At 44.6% G+C, this 20,036-nt stretch overlaps 2 protein-coding genes across 2 annotated transcripts; both read left to right on the forward strand.

The window, feature by feature from the left end:
- Positions 1 to 14,422: 14,422 nt before the first annotated feature.
- LOC140805532 (uncharacterized) lies at positions 14,423 to 17,446 on the forward strand. Its single transcript, XM_073161799.1, has one exon. It carries the CDS (start codon positions 14,423 to 14,425, stop codon positions 17,444 to 17,446), a length of 3,024 nt encoding a protein of 1,007 aa, XP_073017900.1.
- Positions 17,447 to 17,776: 330 nt separating this feature from the next.
- Positions 17,777 to 19,003, forward strand: LOC140805533 (uncharacterized). Its single transcript, XM_073161800.1, has one exon. It carries the CDS (start codon positions 17,777 to 17,779, stop codon positions 19,001 to 19,003), a length of 1,227 nt encoding a protein of 408 aa, XP_073017901.1.
- The last annotated feature ends 1,033 nt before the right edge of the window (positions 19,004 to 20,036 follow it).

The raw sequence follows: 20,036 nt of genomic DNA on the forward strand, positions 1-20,036 counted from the left end.
CGAATGTTATATTTTATGTTGTGAGATGAGACATAAAATCAAAGTTTAATAATAGAAACCAAGTATCTTGTTTTAAATCTAAATAATCTTTTAATTACTTCATTCTATCTCGATGATCATGGTTCTAAAACCAACTATTTCAGTTCTGGGGCCGGAAATTTTGAATTTAGCCGATGAAAGCATTTGTATTCTACGACCCAATTTACATCTATATTTGAATGGACTTGAACTCTTTGGGAGCGTTTGGAATGAGGGATTAGGTGGGTTTATGATTTTTAACCAACATAATCTCATGTTTGGTAGGATTTTTATTTAACCTAGTCAATCTTTCCTATAAATGATTAGATTATATTAACTGGGATAAAATAATCACTCATCATCCCCTAAGATTATTTATCCAACTCTTAATCCATCATATTTTTCCAATTTTACCATTCTCCTATATCCAAACACACCACTACTTCCCGCCAGTGACCGCCCACCGACCGCCGCCGCAGGCCGACCACCGCCGCCGTTGGCCACCACACCGTCGTCGTCGTCGCCGAAGTGGATGGGCAATTTTGTCAATTCATCAAAAGATTCTTAATTGTCACATTCTTAACAATCATACCAAACATAATATTATTTTATCATTATATATTATATTTCGACTTCAATCATTCTTTTTATCATTTATCTCTTAATCATTTCATAATTTTATCCTCCAACCAAACGTAGCTTTATAGAATAGTCGAAGTTAGTATATAGTAAAGATGAATATATGTGTTAGACAGAGTTTCATGGTGGTTGGATGGCTCGTTAAAAAAAAATTAGTTCTCGTGTTTGGTATTTCCAGAAAATACTATTGACATCGTTGCGATACATTAATAACTGTTATCATAATCCAATTTAGAGTACTTATGGTCGGGATTCTGAGACATTTTCAATTACCTACCCTAAATATAGATTCGTACTCGAAATTTGAAGGACTTAAAAGGGATATTGCATGATTGAGATGGAGAAATTGGAAATACTTGGTATTATACATATGTATGTACTTAAATTCAGGATCAATGGTTCGTTTTTTAGTGGAGCCGTCAACAATCTTTAATATAGTGGACTCGAGGTTTTTGTGCCTTGTTCTTGCCCCATCGTTTGTGTTTGGAGAGTTTTGAATCGATGAAAACCCGAATCTCGTAGAACAAGGGAGGATTTCCTGCTCAGTTTTAACAATTTTCCATGGATTCCAGGCTTCGAAATGGACGATGCTTAATTGTATCGAAAAAGCTGTTTAAAACAAGCATGCTGTACTATAAAAAAAACTAGAGAGTTGTCTCTGAGGCTAAGGAAACATCCAAATTTGACATCTTATTTAATGATCCTGTTTGCACAATATTTGGTGTTGCGGGCGTGTCAGGTGCGAAGTGCACCAATTTGGGTGAAAATGATAAAAATCTAACTTCTAAAAACTTGACGATTATGGATACTAAATTTGACCGTCGGTTCTAATCTCCTAAAACAAATGCAACGCCAAAACTAAGAAAATTATTGGAATTTGAAGAATAAACCCCTGACATTGTTTATATTTTCAATAAACCGCAGGAATTTACGAGACATAAAAATATCATATACGAAATTGCAGAAAGCTAAAACAACGAGATCTAAAATGCTAAAAATATGCTGGAATGATTAACGACTAAAGCTTGAAGATTGCAATTTTGCAGAGAGTATTTTGCAGAATTTTGTCTGTGTAGAGTTGTGTGTTGTCTGTGTAGTTCTTGCCGATCCCTTCTTTTCTTCGCTGTGAAAGGTAGTTTCTTCCACTCCCCCATGAGCCCATGATTATTCCCACCACCTTGGCACGATTTCCATTTCTTTTCTCCCACGTCGTGATCAGTTTGAATCGATACAAATTAATCTGCTACAGCTCATGGGCCCATATAATTTAATTGGGCCTATAATTAAGTCGGGCTTCCATAATTAATTATTTTTAGCCCAAACAATTGCCCCCCGCAAGCATTGGCCCATTGGGCCAAAATGCTTGTATGTGGTCAAATTCAATTCATTTATTTGGGAATGGTCCGCTAGCATTTTGTGTGTGGAGTGGGCTTGTACTTCTTTGGGCCCAACCCAATTCTCTATTGAATTTTTTCATTGCCAATTCCCTCTCAGATTCAAATCCCTATCTTTGGCCCTATTTTTTCTTCTCCTTCGGCGCTCCCTTTCTTCACTCCCTGCTGTCACCAGAAGTTGTTATCTCTTGGAGCCTGTTCGCCTTTCCCTTGCCGTCATTCCCCCTACGCTGTGGTTGCCGCGGAGTCGATAATGGCTCAAGAACATTTCCAGCGCGCCCATCTGAATCAAGCGCTCCTTTTCTATACCAGCTGCCGCCTCCGACTTTCCTCCCGGCACGTGCGCTGGCTCAGCTGTAGGTCCCAATTCCTCCGCCATCGCATATAGGTCTTCTACAGGCGCCTCTTTCATAGGGACGACAGCCCTTCTCGATTCGGGTCACCACTCGACAACGGCCATGGTTATTTCCTCATTCCCTGAACACTATTCCAGCTCCTTTAATGTTGAATGATTGACTTACAATTTTTATTCCGTGCTTTGTATGATTTTGTATCCTAGGAACCAAAGGATGGACAATTGATTTATCTGTGTAATTGGGCTAACTCTAGTTTTTGTGGGGAATTATGGATTTGGTATTATTAGGCCATTCATTAGCCTTTGCTTTGGAGGAGCGGTAAAGTGGCCATTGTTTGGCCCTGTAGTATATATCAGTAGCAATTGGTTTTCTGAATATTTCTTGCATACATGCAATGATTTTTGACCCCAATCGACCTATTGACCCTGGTTTTGTCTCTGTTGCCACCCCTTTTGTTGGTTTCTTTTGTATACAAAGACATATTTATTCTTAGCAGGTAGCATATATTGGCCATGGGTTGGCCTCAGTTTTTCATCGTATTCGACACCTAAGCATTAGTGTCCTTTGGGGTATCTTGCAACACAGGTACTTCTCAACTCTAACGTGCCCTTACGTGCCCTTACGTGTTGCATCCACTCAAGATGACTCCTTTATCCCTATCATTATGAATTGCACTTCAGTCAGGCCCCTTTCCCACATACACGTATATGCATCTGCACTTCAGTCAGACCCTTTATCCCGCATACACGTATATGCATTTGCACTTCAGTCAGACCCCTTATCCCGCATACACGTTTACTTACTGTTCTTGCATGCGGTGACTCCGCTTTTGATTTGTTGACTCTTGGTTTTGTGTTGTGGTTGTTGGGTGATGGATGTTGAATGAGGGTGGGTTTGTATGTAAGGTTGTGTATTGGAGGTTTGGGGAGGAGTTTCTGTTCGATCTTAATCCATTTAACCCAACTCATTTCAATAGCTTCAATCAAAATCATAGATTGGCTTAAGACTCCCCGCTCGCGATTATTTCCTCCCCTGATGTTTTATCAAAACAAAATGAATTCAATACAATAAAAGTGGCCTCCTGGCCAACTTGAATTGATCATCTTTATTTTTAAACCATAACGAATATTTACACTAGTGGCCCTAAGGCCTACTTCAAACAAAATCCCACTAAAAACATGCAACAATGGCTTATTAGCCTATTTTCCTTCCAAAGTCAACTTCTAGGTCTTCTTGGGGTTTGCATATTGTCTTTGTTCTCTTCAGTTCTTTCTTTATTACTCATTGTCCGCCAGGTGAGCACAACTCCCCGCTCAGTATATTTCTTTCCTGCCATCTTCTAAGTGGCCTGAAGGCCTACTTCATGGTCTGTCACTGCACATGCAAACAACCAATTCATATAATGGCGGTACGATCTACTTTACCATGATTTCTCATGCCATAAAAACATTGGAAATAAGTGGCCATAAGGCCGACTCCCTAGTGAAACAAATGGCCTTCAAAATGATGAATGAAAGTGGCTTACTGTCCCACTCTCTCTTATCAATTTTATTGTTGAATCATAAACAGATATTTATTTCAGTGGCCCTAAGGCCTACATCACGTGATATCTTGAAATAAGGAACTTAAAATATACAAAAGTGGCCATGAAGGCCAACTCCCCACTGAAGAATGCCAACTCCCCACTGAATATTAGCCTTCGTGTTTGCTTCACTCGCAAGCTTTCCCTACTTCTTCTCTCATACTTGGAAAATACGGCTTGAGATACTTGCCGTTTATGCATCTTTTGTGTGGATGGCCATCTATACTTGATAGCCAATATGCATTTCCGTCTAACACCTTATGTACCTTGAACGGTCCCTCCCAGTTGGGAGACCATTTGCCCAGCTCCCTATCCTTTGTTCCTAGTGGTAGTATGGTCTTCCACACTATCTCTCCTTCATGGAAACTTTTCTTGTTAACTCTTTTGTTGTAGATCCTCGCCACTTTCTGTTTCTGTAACAGCAAAGCATTGTACGCTTGGATTCTCAACTCATCTAGTTCTTCTAGCTCCATGATCATTGCTTCATTATAATTCTCAAGGGAAAGTTCATTTTGCTTTGCCACTCGCATTGATGGCACCATAATCTCCAATGGGAGCACTGCATCATGGCCAAAGGTAAGGGAAAACGGACTCACTCCAGTGGCAGTCCTCTTGGATGTTCTGTATGCCCACAAAGTTTCTGATAATAGCCTTGGCCAATCCCTAGGATTCTCTTCCATCATCTTTTGTAGAATCTTTATCAACACTTTATTTGACGCTTCGGCTTGCCCGTTTGACTGTGGGTAATGAGGGGATGAGTTTATCAATTTAATTCCATAGTCTTCTGCAAACTCCCTCATATCTGAGCCAGTGAACATAGTTCCCTGATCCGTGGTCAATGACTCTGGAATTCCAAATCTATGAATAATATTCTCTTTCACAAAGTTAATGACATCCCCTTGCTCCGCTTTCTTCAAAGGCACTGCTTCTACCCATTTAGTGAAAAAATCTGTAGCCACAAGGATGAACGAGTGGCCTTTAGATGATGAAGGATAGTTTTTCCCTATTAAGTCCATGGCCCAGCCTTTGAATGGCCATGGTTTGACAACGCTGTGAAGTTCATCCGCCGGAATTCTTTGGATGTTTCCGTGTCTCTGACATGGCTGGCATCCTCTAGCATATTTGATGCAATCTTTCAGGATGGATGGCCAATAGTAGCCATACCTCCTTATCAACCATCTCATCTTTATTCCAGATTGATGGGCTCCACACACTCCCTCATGGACTTGCTTCATGATCTCCAAAGCCTCTGGGAAGTCTATGCATCTGAGGAGCAGACCATCTAACCCTTTCCTGTACAAATCACCCTCCACTAAAACGTAATTAAGAGCTCTCATTTTTAAACCATGTGGAATATCTTTCCCGGTTGATTCTAGCACCATTTTCATGTCATCCCTCCAGTCCCCAGCTAAGTTTACATCCAAGTTGAGCGTGTCTACCTGAATCCCTCTTTGCTGAATTGAAGGGTGGTTTTTCTTCTGAATCAACACTAGTCTGTGAGTGAGTTCTGGAGACATCTTCAATCCCGAAGCAACCTGTGCCAACTCGTCCGCCTCCCAATTTTCTTGTCTTGGGACGTGGACTAATGACACTTCCTCGAAATCATCTAGAAGTTGGGATGCGGCGGTATAGTAAGGTGCCAAGGACAAACTTGTGCATTTGAACTCCCCTGACAGCTGTTTGAGTACCAGCTGAGAATCCCCTGATATCAATAATTCTCTTGCCCCTAGATCTTTCAGAATTTCCAATCCAATGACCAGTGCTTCGTATTCTTCTTGATTGTTGGTGCATGGGAAATCCAAATTAAAGGATAGAGCGGTTTTCACACCTCTTGGGGAGGTGATCACAATACCAGCTCCAGCTGCTGTTTCTGTGCTTGATCCATCGAACTTCAACTCCCAGGGTTGGACTCCAACTCCACAAACTGGAAACCCAACCTGTTCTCCAATAAACTCATCAAGTGAAGGGTGATCAGCTAAAAAATCGGCGATAGCTTGGCCTTTTACTGATTTTTGGGGATAATATGTCAATGTAAACTCGGCCAATGCTAAAGACCATTTGCCAATTCTCCCAGAGAGGATGGGTCTATTAAGCATGTATTTAATCAAATCGGTTTTAGCCACCACAAACACTCTTGATTGAATCAAATAATGTCTTAACTTAGTACATGCATAATACAGTGTTAAGCATAGCTTTTCAATCGCAGAGTATTTCAACTCTACTGGAGTAAGGAATCTACTCAAATAATAGATGGCTTGCTCATTTCCTTCATGATTATTTTGAACTAGTAGACACCCAATTGATTCATGAAAAGGAGAGATGTATAATTTAAGGGGCATTCCATACCTGGGAGGCATAAGCACAGGTGGATTAGATAAATATCTCTTGATCAGATCAAAAGCCCTCTGATGCGACTCTTCCCATTTGAACTCCCCGCTGTCTTTGAGCTTCAACAGCTGTGAAAACTCCTTTGTCTTCCCTGCAAGGTTAGAAATAAAACGCCTCAAGTAATTCACTTGCCCCAGGAACCGTTGCAACTCTTTCTTGTTTCTAGGTGGATTTGCTTCCATAATAGCTTTGGCTTTGTTCTTATCCACTTCAGCTCCCCTCTGATGTACAAGAAATCCCAGAAAGTTTCCTGCTTTCACACCAAAGGCACATTTCAATGGATTTAACTTCAACTCATGTTGCCTCATTCTTTGGAAGCTTTTCCTCAAGTGTTCAATGTGATCAGCAGCTTGTTTGGACTTCACAACGATATTATCTATATATACTTCAATGTGATTCCCTATCATGTCATGAAAGATCGAGTTCATAGCTCTTTGGTACGTGGCCCCTGCGTTCTTTAGCCCGAATGGCATAACAAGCCATTCAAACGTACCAACAGCTCCTGGGAATCTGAATGCAGTTTTTTGAGTGTCACTTTCTGCTATTTTGATCTGGTTGTAGCCAGAGAATCCATCCATGAAAGATAACATCTCATGTCTAGCCACTGAATCAATCAACATATCAGGTATCGGCATTACATACACATCCTTGGGAGTTGCACAGTTCAAGTCTCGGAAGTCGATGCATATTCTGACCTTGCCATTCTTTTTCATTACTGGCACAATGTTTGAAAGCCATTCGGTATATCGGATTGGCTTTATAAACTTGGCCTTTAACAACTTCTCCACTTCCTCTTTTACTTTCAATTCAACTTCTTTTGACATGCGACGAGATGGCTGTTGAAATGGTTTGAAACCTTCTTTGAGTGGAAGTCGGTGTTCGATCAATTTTCGGTCCCACCCTGGCATGTCATCATAACTCCATGCAAAACAATCTTTGTATTCCTTCAACATGCTGATCAAGTCTTGCTTCAACTGCTCTTCCAGTAGCTTACTCACATATACCACTTTTGGATTCTCAAGCTCCCCCAAGTTAATCTCTTCCAATGGGTCTTGAACTTCGTGTTGGCCATCTTCCATTTGAGATGGCGCCATCAACAACTCATCGACTTGAAGCTCATCATCTTCGTATTCTTCTTCTTGGACAACTTCAGTTCCATAAGTGTCCCATGCTTCCTCTTCCCTTAGTTTGTCCAGTACTCGCTGCACATGTGCCTTCCATATAGAGGTTGCAGCTACCTCCTTTTCTTTTTGATTCGAATCAATCATCAATCTCCTCAATCAGTGGCTGAATTATCGGCCTAGACGGCACGATAACAGTAGGTTTGAGGATTCTTTCCAACACGGAGCTTGGAGTTGGTTTTGCATGTACAGTGGATTTTCTTTCTTGCTATTACTACGGATTTTGATGGGCCCAAAATCCCCATTGTAATATCTGGCTTCTACTGCACTTGCACTTGTTTGGAACGGCTGTCCATCCGCTTCCACGACCTCCACGTCATCCCCTTTCCAAAATAACAACAGCTGGTGCATTGAGGATGGTATGCACTGGTTTGCATGGATCCAATCTCTGCCTAACAACGCTTGGAAGTTGGCGGAGGAGTTTACCACGAAGAATGCACATAAAGAAGACATACTCCCCACAGTAACATCAGCTGGGAGTACCCCAATGGTCTAGGTAGTTTCGCCTGTAAATGCAGCAACCGAAACTTCTGAAGGAATCAAGTCTTCCTCATTTTTGCCCAGACTTTTCAACATTCTTACCGGAAGAACATTCACAGCTGAACCATTGTCAATCAACACCCTGGACACTGGCTTTCCATTCAAGTGGGCTTTGATGTACAACGGCCTTATGTGCTTGGTCATGGCCGGTGTAGGCTTTTCAAGTATCACTTGTTTGGGCTTATTCGGGTGATCCTCCTTGATAATCACTCTTGAGCTCTCTTCAGGGAGTTTATTTGCATGCTCTTTCTTTTGGACTGATCCTTGGGGCATCAACTCCCCATTCTCTTCTTCCATCATTTTAAATCTCTCGGGTAATATCACCACTCCTGTGGCACAATCCACAGTGATGTGAAATTCTCCAACGCGAAAATTAATTGTTTTCCTTGCTTGATCATCCTCTTCGCTTAACAAATCATCATCATCCTCCACAAACTTATCCTCAGTAGCCGATCTTCTAAACTTGGATTTACTCCCCAGTGGACTCCTTGCGACTGGAATATCATTTGTGGGTTCATTTCTCAACTTAGCGGACTCCTCTCTTCGTGCCACCGCTCTTTCTCTCAAAAGTCGTCTCTTTTGTGTCCTAGTCGGTGGCCTAGGGAACTTTTTGTGTTGGGCCACCCTCCAAGACTCACTGAACTCCCCTCTGGCTGGAAGAACGTATCTCGGCTTTACTCCACTGTTCTCAATCATTTTTCCTTTTGTGATTTCGTATGAACGCCGTTCTCTGCCTTGATCAGCTGATAATTTTCTAGTTTCCACCTTTCGTGACTCAAATGCATATGCATTTCTCCTGTCCGAATACCTTTGACGATGATTGCAAGATGACTCCCCTCTAAACCATTGTTTCTCCACCACTGGTCTTTCAAGGAAATGTTGATTCCGCGGCCTAAAGGCCGCGGATTCACCAACATTTCTGGGGAAACGTGGTTGAATTGTGCGCATTCGATCGGCATTATGCCTTACAGGTGCTTCAAACATTTGACCCTTTGGAATCCAGTATTTCTTGATTACCCGGTCTTTCACTGCAAAGGATCGGCTTCTTTTCTCATTGAGAAGATCCCTCAAATCTGTCACATTCACATTAACCAAAGCTACCGGGGGAAAAGGATCATCATCCACCGCCATAGACTCTTGTTTGTTGGGGAATTTCACGACTCCCTTGTTAATTCTATCTTGCAAAATGTTCTTGAACGCCCAACAAGATTTGGTGGCATGATTATAGGAGTTGTGGTATTTACAATACTCTCGTCCCTTCAGCTCTTCTGTAGGTGGCATCTTGTGATCAGGCGGGAATGTGATGAACTTTTCTTTCACCAAGAAGTCGAAAACTTCTTCGGTCTTTGATACATCGAATGTATACTGCATGTCTTTGGGGAGTTGGGAGTTGTTCTTCTCTGTTGGCTTCTTTTTTAGCAGCGGAACTGTGCAAGACCCGGCCGATTGCATCTCTGCCAATGCCACCTCTTCCACCTCCTGATAATAAGACCCCATAGTAGTTTTCTTCTTGTACGACTCTTCCCGCAAGAGTTCTTCGTATTCAGCCACTTTGGCGGTTAGCTCGAAGAAATCCCTGAACTCCATTCCCCGGAATTTCTTCCTTAGTTCAAAATCCAGCCCTTTTTGTGCCATTTTCACGAACTCTGTCTCCGGTAAGAACACCTTGCATCTATTCTTCATCTTTTTGAATCTGTCGATAAAATATTCCACGGACTCTCCTTTCTTTTGAGTGACTCTCGATAAGTCGGCAATGCACACTTCTAGTTCTGTTCTGTAGAATTGAATGTGGAATTGTCTTTCCATTTCTTGCCAACTCATCACGGAATTTCTGGGGAGTGAGGCATACCAAGCGAATGCGGTTCCAGTGAGGGAATTTGGGAATAGCCGCAACTTTAGATTGTTGAAGTTCTCCAAGTTGGCTAACTCCCCGCATTGAATGGTGAATCTGGCTATGTGTTCCATGCTGGACTGACCATCTTCCCCGGAGAACAAACTGAAATCATGAACTCTATAACCCCTTGGGTACGGGTTATTCACGTCAATGTAGTCTGGATAGGGTTTGTGGAACTCTGGGCGGCCAATTTGTTTCAAGGCCGGCCCATATAACTCTTGAACAGCTTCTCTCACCATTTCTGGATCAATCCCGTGCATGTTCCGAGCGGGGAGTTGTTGATGGTAGTAATTTGCCCCCCGAGCCTGGAACTCTAAAGTGAGAAGACGTAAAATGATAGAAATATACTGGAAAGCTAGAAAAACTATTGCTTGAAGATTGTAAATTTAGCAGAGAGCTTTTTGCAGATTTTTGTCTGTGGGGTTTATTTGCATCAATTTCCAATAGTTTTCTTTATTTTTGGCATTGCATTTGTTTTAGGAGACTATAACTGACGGTCGAATTTAGAATTCACGTCGCTTGAATATTTAGAAGTTAGATTTTATCATTTTCACACAAATCGGTGCATTTTCGCACCTGGCACGCCCGCAACACCAAATATTGTGCAAACATATTTTTGGTGTTGAAATTCTCCAAGTTGGCTAATTCCCCGCACTGGATGGTGAATCTGGCTATATGTTCCATGCTCGATTGGCCATCCTCCCCGGAGAATAAACTGAAATCATGAACTCTATAACCCTTTGGGTACGGGTTATTCACGTCTATGTAGTCTGGATAGGGTTTGTGGAACTCTGGGTGGCCAATCTGTTTCAAGGCCGGCCCATATACCTCTTGAACAGCCTCTCTCACTATTTCTGGATCAATCCCGTGCATATTCCGAGCGGAGAGTTGGTGATGGTAGTAATTTGCCCCCCGAGCTTGAAACCCTGCATTTAAACCAATATTACCTCCTGGGAAGCCCCCATCTACTCCTTGATAATCCATGTGCGATATATCATCATAAGCTCCTGGTTGGTATAGAGGATTTGTCACACTGTACACTTGAGTAACCGGTTGTTTCGAACTCCCCACTCGATGAGCACGTGGATATGGCTGGGATCTTCCTCCTAAGGTTTCTTCTCTCTTGTGACGTGGTGTAAACCCCTGACATGATTTTGAATTTACAAAACTGTAGGAATTCATTAATGACATGAAAAATATAATAAATTGTTGCTGAAATCTGTCGATAAAATATTCCACGGACTCTCCTTTCTTTTGAGTGACTCTCGATAAGTCGGCAATGCACACTTCTAGTTCTGTTCTGTAGAATTGAATGTGGAATTGTCTTTCCATTTCTTGCCAACTCATCACGGAATTTCTGGGGAGTGAGGCATACCAAGCGAATGCGGTTCCAGTGAGGGAATTTGGGAATAGCCGCAACTTTAGATTGTTGAAGTTCTCCAAGTTGGCTAACTCCCCGCATTGAATGGTGAATCTGGCTATGTGTTCCATGCTGGACTGGCCATCTTCCCCGGAGAACAAACTGAAATCATGAACTCTATAACCCCTTGGGTACGGGTTATTCACGTCAATGTAGTCTGGATAGGGTTTGTGGAACTCTGGGCGGCCAATTTGTTTCAAGGCCGGCCCATATAACTCTTGAACAGCTTCTCTCACCATTTCTGGATCAATCCCGTGCATGTTCCGAGCGGGGAGTTGTTGATGGTAGTAATTTCCCCCCCGAGCCTGGAACCCTGCATTTAGACCAAAATTACCTCCTGGGAAGCCCACATCTACTCCTTGATAATCCATGTGTGACATATCTTCATACACTCCCGGTTGGTATAGAGGATTGGTCACGCTGTACACTTGACTACCTGGTTGTTTCGAGCTCCCCACTCCATGAGCACGTGGATATGGGTGAGCCCTTCCTCCTAGGCTTTCTTCTCTCTTGTGAGGTGGTGTATACCTTTTTTCTGGTTGATTTGGGAGAGTAAACTCCGGGCGGCGAGGATCGCCAGCCCTTGAGTTTCCAACTCCCTGGTCGAACTCATGGACTTGGTTACTTCCCTGACCAGTCTCTTTGACAGTGATATTTTGCTCCCCTCGGGTAGACTGGTTTGGTTTACTCAGTAGAGTCTTTAAACAATCAGACATGGCTTTAGATAAAGCCACTGAGATCTCTTCAATCTTTATGGCGGTCAACTCTTCCACCACTCTGTCTGAAACTTGATCATATGTAATAGGAATCTGCAGCAGATCTACTTCTTCAGCCTGTGGTTCGACAGTAGGTTGCTCTGGCTGTGGAACCTAAGACGTTCCCTCTTGATTAGCCAGAGACTCCCTGCTCTCCTGACTGACGTTTTCTTTTCTTCTTGGCGGCATAGTGCGGTCCCACTGGGCGTGCCAAAAATATGTTTGCACAATATTTGGTGTTGCGGGCGTGCCAGGTGCGAAGTGCACCAATTTGGGTGAAAATGATAAAAATCTAACTTCTAAAAACTTGACGATTATGGATACTAAATTTGACCGTCGGTTCTAATCTTCTAAAACAAATGCAACGCCAAAACTAAGAAAATTATTGGAATTTGAAGAATAAACCCCTGACATTGTTTATATTTTCAATAAACCGTAGGAATTTACGAGACATAAAAATATCATATACGAAATTGCAGAAAGCTAAAACAACGAGATCTAAAATGCTAAAAATATGCTGGAATGATTAACGACTAAAGCTTGAAGATTGCAATTTTGCAGAGAGTATTTTGCAGAATTTTGTCTGTGTAGAGTTGTGTGTTGTCTGTGTAGTTCTTGCTGATCCCTTCTTTTCTTCGCTGTGAAAGGTAGTTTCTTCCACTCCCCCATGAGCCCATGATTTTTCCCACCACCTTGGCACGATTTCCATTTCTTTTCTCCCACGTCGTGATCAGTTTGAATCGATACAAATTAATCTGCTACAGCTCATGGGCCCATATAATTTAATTGGGCCTATAATTAAGTCGGACTTCCATAATTAATTATTTTTAGCCCAAACAGATCCATTTCCAGTAAGGAGAAGAAACTGAAATTATATTGCACACAGACCTAGTTGGTCATCATGAGAAAAAGAGCACCATATCAGTTCGACTTTAGGGGATATATCTCAATAGCCACTCTATATTTCTCAACGTGGCTCAAAGGTAAAGCTTATATATATATATATATATATATATATATATATATATATATAAGAGATGATAAATAAAGGAAGATTTGAAGACGTGGTCTCAACAAAAATAAGTTACCTCCGTATTTTCAGAATGCATGCATACAATCTGCGAATTAGCTAAGAATTTTGTATCAGAATCTGAATCTGAATCTGAATCTGATTCAGTGTCAGTATGGGATCCCATAGGATTTAGCCTGTTCGTGTTGGCTTCCAAAGGAAGAAGTCCATCGTCTCCACTAGAACTTTCATTGTCGTTTTGGGAAGTATTTGGCTGCACTTGCGGCTTGGAGTCTTCTTGGGGAATGAATCTGAAAATATGTGGCCTGCTTATGGGAACCACGAACACGAGTAAGAAAAGAGTAAGCATTTCTTCGTCAGAAATTTGAGGATAGTGGTGGATATACGGACAAACAAATAGTGTGATCAACTAAATAACAAGCTGGTCTACTCGAAGTTGAAATAAGATAATAGTTACTGATGCCCCCAAGAGAACCCGGGCCCGGGTATGGACCCTGACCCGGAAGGTTCTCGAACTCGGGCAAGATCAGAACGGGGAAAAGATATTGAAGTACAATTACCTTCAGTGACCTGGTGGGAAAGACGCCCGGGGAGTAATCAGCTAATATCCGGGGTAAAAACTTCCCGGCTCAAGAAACACCTCAGAGGCACTCGGGTGGAAAACACCCGAGAAAAAGACGCATTCTCTCCTTGATCACCACGTCTTCCTGACATCGCGGAGCCTATTTTACCACATTCCATGACCAGGTCAACTCTTAGTACGTGTCCCACTACTTGACAACGTGGCCCATGACCCCGAATCATGGACCACCATCCGAATTCGGCGGGTAAGTCATCTACCTGCCTCATCTATAAAGACCCCCAGTAAGTACTACAGAGGAGGTAACTCTTTTTGGAATACTCACAAGCACTCACAAATATTCTTACTCCCTCTAAGTTTTCCTTTGCGTACATTACTGACTTGAGCGTCGGAGTGGATACGCCGGAACAACTTCCGGCGCTTCCCTAACGTTCTGTGTTTTCAGGGTTATTACTCAAATCATCCCGGGCACTGTCCTCCAGGTGACAGGGAACTCAACCACCCCGGACCATCAGTAACTTGCAAGAACATCCGCACATATATCCAAACACTTGACTTGGCAAATCGCCCACCCGGCTATTACCCGATTTGCCCGGTTGACATCATTGGCGCCGTCTGTGGGAAACTGTAACTAAAGACGTAGATATGGTTACCACTCGTAAAACTACGGGGAACCACTCTGGTCCCCAAAATCCGGAAGGAGGTCAAGAAAATTCATTGCCCAGTCACCTCCCAGAGGAGTTGGCTCAGTTGATAGCTGCTGCGGTCCAAAAAGCTCTTGCCGAAAGGGGCCTACCTGAATCCAGTCACTCAAAGGAAAATGAGGCAATGGGAGAGTCTCCTCTTGAAAAAGAGAGAGACCGAGAAGAGAATTCCCAGGCGTTTTCCAAAGCTCCTACCTTTGCTATGATCCAGGAGCTAGAAGATTTAAAGAAGAAAGTGAAAGAGCTGGAAGCTAAAGCGGGGTCATCTCAGGTTTCAGCCCCGGATGCCTCCCAGGGATGCCCTTTCTCCCTGGAAATTGTGAGTGAGCCCCTCCCAGCCCATTTCAAAGCTACCAAAATACGGGAGTATGATGGAAACTCAGACCCTGACGAACATCTCACCCGGTTTGAGAATGTGGCCATGTTACATTGCTACTCTGACAAAATCAAGTGCAAGGTGTTCCTCACCACTTTAGTAGACTCTGCCCAGAGGTGGTTCGAAAAGTTGAAACCCCGGAGCATACAATCTTTTGCAGGTTTCAGAGACACTTTCTTGCACCACTTTAGCAGCAGCAAGAGGTATAAGAAGACCGCCTTTAGCTTGTTCGAGATAAAGCAATCCGGTGATGAATCTCTTCGGGCGTACATTCGCCGGTTCAATAAAGCATCCCTGGAGGTGCCGGCTTGTGCTCCTGAAACCAAAACTACAGCGTTCACTCAGGGACTCAAGGAGGGAGATTTTTTCAGGTCTTTGGTGAAGAAGCAGCCCGGGAATTTTGAAGATCTGCTGTCCCGGGCAGAGAAGTATATAAATATGGAGGAAGCACAGCGGCAGAAAAGGGAATCTACCCGCAAAGAAAGGGGTGACCGGGTGGTAAAAACTGATGACCACACCCGAGGAAATAATCTTGGGCGTTTTTCTCGATACACCCCAATGAAGCCACACCGGGGTGAAGGAATCCATATTTGCGACAATGAGAAGAAAGCCAGGTCATACCAGTCGCCCCCAAACCTGTCCTATATCACGAAAATATGCTCCTATCACGGAGAATGTGCCCACAGCACGAGCGAATGCCGGAAAATGAAGCGGGCCCCTTTCCAGTCGGGCCCTGGTGCTTCGGAGCAGGTAGCGAAGAAATCCCGGGGACCACCATGGGTGAACAGGGATGCAGGGTATGGGCCGGGGAACAAAGGCCCGATCAGACAGGAGAGGAAGGGTGATACCGGTCAAGTATCTCCAAGCAAGGAAAATAAGGACGGAGGAAGGTCACCGACCCTCGGGGTGATTAAAATGATTTCGGGAGGATCGACAAATGGAGACTCCAACCGAGCCAGAAAGGCACATTCCCGGCATGAGAGTTTCGGAGTGGAAAATACAGTAAGGAGTGAGGGACCGGTCATCAGTTTCGGCCCTCGGGATCTTCAGGGAGTCAGTCTCCCACACAACGATGCCCTAGTCATCCAAGCGAAGGTGGCAAATTATGACATTCGCCGGGTCTTCGTCGATTCAGGGAGCTCAGTGAACGTTATTTTCCTGGAGGCCCTGGATCAGATGAACCTGGAAGACTACCGTTTGCAGCCAGTAGAAACGGCGTTATTCGGATTTGCTGGTCACACTGTTTATCCCCGGGGGGAAATCACCTTGCCCCTCACCATAGGAGCTGAAGACCTTCGAAAGACGGTGATGACGGTTTTCACGGTGGTAAATGCCCCCACATCTTATAATATCATCTTGGGCAGGCCTGCTATGAATGCCTTGCGGGCCGTGGCCTCGGCTTACCACCAGAAGCTAAAATTCCCAGTGGGGAATAGAATCGGAGAAGTAAAGGGGGACCAGCCGTCCTCCCGCAAGTGCTACGCGGAAACCGTCAAAGTTGAAAATAAAAGAACCCGACGAAGTGGAGAGAATAGGAGACCAGGGAAGGAGGAGGTGCACTTTACCCAACAGGTATACATGGTGGAGGGAGAGGAGCAGGAGGAAGTAAGCATCTTACCCGGGCAGCCCTTGAAAACAACAAGGATAGCCCGGGATCTTGAGCCAGTAACCCGGGCTCAATTACTACAGTGCCTAACAAAGAATGCGGATATCTTCGCATGGTCCTCATCAGAATTGATAGGGATCTCCCCTCACGTGGCTGAGCACAGGTTAAATATCATCCCGGGCTCCCGGGCAATAAAGCAGAGGAAGAGGCACTTTGGTCTCGAAAAAGACAAAATAATTGCGGAACAGGTGGGAGAATTATTGGAAGCCGGGCAGATCAGAGAGGTCCAGTTCCCCACCTGGTTATCCAACGTGGTCTTGGTTCCAAAATCATCCGGTAAGTGGCGAATGTGCGTTGATTTCAGGGACTTGAATAAAGCGTGCCCAAAAGACTGCTACCCCTTGCCCCGAATTGATCAACTGGTGGATTCGACATCGGGGTATGAATTGCTGTGCTTCATGGATGCCTATCAGGGGTACCATCAGATCCCCTTGGCCCGGGAAGATCAGGAGAAGGTTAGCTTCATTACCTCGGGAGGAACCTTTTGCTATGTGGTCATGCCCTTTGGATTAAAAAATGCCGGGGCCACATATCAAAGATTGATGGACAGGATATTCACCAAGCAAGCCGGGCGAAATGTAGAGGTTTACGTGGACGATATCTTGGTGAAATCTCGGACACACAATGAGCTCATCCCAGACCTCGAAGAGACTTTCTCTACTCTCCGAGAGTATGGGGTGAGGTTAAACCCGGCCAAATGCACGTTTGGGGTTAAGAGCGGCAAGTTCCTCGGGTTCATGGTCACCGAGAGAGGAATCGAGGTCAATCCGGATAAAGTCAAGTCTATTACTGAAATGGCATCCCCAAAGTCAGTCAAGGATGTGCAGAGGCTCACAGGGAAAATCGCCGCCTTATCACGTTTCATTTCTCGATCTGCACACCGGAGCTACCCCTTTTTTCAAGCTCTAAGGAAAGCCAAATAGTTTGGTTGGGATGAAAAATGTGAGAAGGCTTTCGAAGAATTGAAGAATCATCTCGCCGGACTTCCTGTCCTTGAGAAGCCTGGACCCGGGGAGAAACTTTGGGTGTACCTTTCGGCCACTGAGCATGCTGTTAGCTCTGTACTGATCCGAGAGGAAGGTACCGATCAAAGGCCGGTCTACTATGTGAGTCACGCGCTCAAGGGACCCGAGACCAGATATACGGAGGTAGAGAAGGTGGCCCTAGCTCTGGTGATCACAGCACGGAAACTCCGCCCATACTTCTTGTCCCATCCTATCACTGTGCTGACTAACACCCCTCTCGGGAGAATCATGACTCAGCCCGAGATCTCGGGAAGGCTAGTAAAGTGGACTGTAGAATTGGGAGAATATGACATCGAGTACCAGCCCAGGAAGGCAATTAAGGCCCAGGCCTTGTCAGATTTTATCACCGAGATGATTGTTCCCGAGGCTGGCGGAATTTGGAGAATATTTGCAGACGGGGCCTCCTGTAAAGATGGCAGTGGAGTGGGAGTACTATTGATATCACCCACCGAGGAAAAAATACAGTTGGCAGTGAGGTTGGACTTCCGGGCCTCCAATAATGAAGCAGAATACGAGGCCGTTATCATCGGGATAAAAGCGGCCCGGGATGTTGGAGCTACCCGGGTCATTATTTATACGGATTCGCAGTTGGTAGCCCAACAAGTAAAAGGAGCATATGAGGCCCGGGAGGATAAGTTTATAAAATATCTGACTATCATCAGAGAATCATCGGCACATTTCACAGATTGGAGCATAGAACAGATTCCCCGAGAGAAAAATACTGAAGCCGATGCCCTGGCAAAAATGGCGGCTTCACTCGCTGATTATCGGGAGCCGGGTATATCTTACCACACTAGCCTGGTATCCTCAGTGGATACCGGGCCTCCTCCAGCTCAGGAAGATAGTTGGGCCGCCCCCATCTTGGATTACATCTCCCGATCCTATCTACCTGAGGATGCCCAGGAGGCCAGTCAAATCAAGAAGAGAGCGGCTCGTTTTGTTGTGATCAATGACATCCTATACCGGCGATCTTTCCAGGGTCCCCTTCTCAAGTGCATCTCCGGGGACGAGTCCATTTATGTTCTAAGGGAGATCCATGAGGGCTGCTGCGGAGATCATCTTGGAGCAACTTCCCTGGCTAGGAAGGCTTTGCTCGCTGGATTCTGGTGGCCTACAATGCATCAAGATGCCGCCCGGGTAGTCCGCTCATGTGAGGGATGTCAAAGGCATAGCAACATTAATCATCACCCAACTGCCCTGATGAAACCTATCCAGGCCTCTTGCCCTTTTGATCAGTGGGGCCTGGATATTGTGGGATCCTTCCCTGTGGCTCGAGCTCAAAAAAAATTCTTGCTCGTAGGGATTGACTACTTCTCTAAATGGGTGGAAGCAGAACCCCTGGCCAAAATCACGGAGGGAGAGGTTCTTAAGTTCCTGTGGAAAAATATTGTCTGCAGATTCGGGATCCCCCGGAAACTTATATCTGACAACAGGAAGGCAGTTCCATGGGAATAAAGTCAGAGCTTGGTGCGAGGAGATGAAGATTACTCAGGCTTTTACCTCAGTTGCTTACCCGCAAGCCAATGGGCAGACTGAGGTAACCAACCGCACTATTGTCCAGGCACTCAGAGCCCGATTATACGGAGTTGGAAAAGACTGGGTAGAAGAGTTGCCCAGTGTTCTTTGGGCATACCGGACTACACCTCGAACAGCTACCGGGGAAACACCATTCAGCTTGGTATATGGCTCTGAAGCAGTGCTCCCAGCCGAGATCGGGCAAACCTCAACCCGGGTACACACATATCCGGAAGACAATGATAATGCCCGAGCTAGTGAACTCGATCTCATTGAAGAAAGGAGAGAAAGAGCAGCAATCAAAATGGAGGCTTATCGACGTAGGGTGATGAAAGCCTATAACCAAAGGGTCCGACACCGAGAGTTCCAGATAGGAGACATGGTCCTCAAGAAATCAAACCCGGCTGGAGATGTCGGCAAGCTTAAGGCCCGATGGGAAGGTCCTTATAAGGTGGTACGCAGAGTTAGCTCAAGCACCTACTATCTCGAAGATGGGCAAGGCCGTTATCTCAAAAGGCCCTGGAATGCTTTCCATCTTAAGAAATATTTTCCTTAAAAAGTTTTTGTAAATCCCTTGTAAATACTTGGCAATAAAAAGCAAGCTTCAGAAAAGATTATTGTTAAAAGCCCGGTAGGTCCTGAACCCCGGCATACATTAAGGGCCCGGGTGGTACCATGCCCCGGTTTCCCTTCAGTTTATTATCAAGGGCACGGGTGGTTCCATGCCCCGTTTTCCCTTCAGTTTATTATTAAGGGCCCGGGTGGTTCCATGCCCCGTTTTCCCTTCAGTTTATTATCAAGGGCACGGGTGGTTCCATGCCCCGTTTTCCCTTCAGTTTATTATTAAGGGCCCGGGTGGTACCATGCCCCGTTTTCCCTTCAGTTTATTATTAAGGGCCCGGGTGGTAGCATGCCCCGGTTTCCCTTCAGTTTATTATCAAGGGCACGGGTGGTTCCATGCCCCGTTTTCCCT

The sequence above is a fragment of the Primulina eburnea genome, chromosome 11, assembly GCF_022965805.1.
Source record: "Primulina eburnea isolate SZY01 chromosome 11, ASM2296580v1, whole genome shotgun sequence".
Classification (NCBI taxonomy): Eukaryota; Viridiplantae; Streptophyta; class Magnoliopsida; order Lamiales; family Gesneriaceae; genus Primulina; species Primulina eburnea.

Bases quoted from the DNA above. Each gene is read 5' to 3' on its own strand.
- LOC140805532 (XM_073161799.1), top strand. From the start codon at position 14,423: ATGGTTACCACTCGTAAAACTACGGGGAACCACTCTGGTCCCCAAAAT.
- LOC140805533 (XM_073161800.1), top strand. From the start codon at position 17,777: ATGACTCAGCCCGAGATCTCGGGAAGGCTAGTAAAGTGGACTGTAGAA.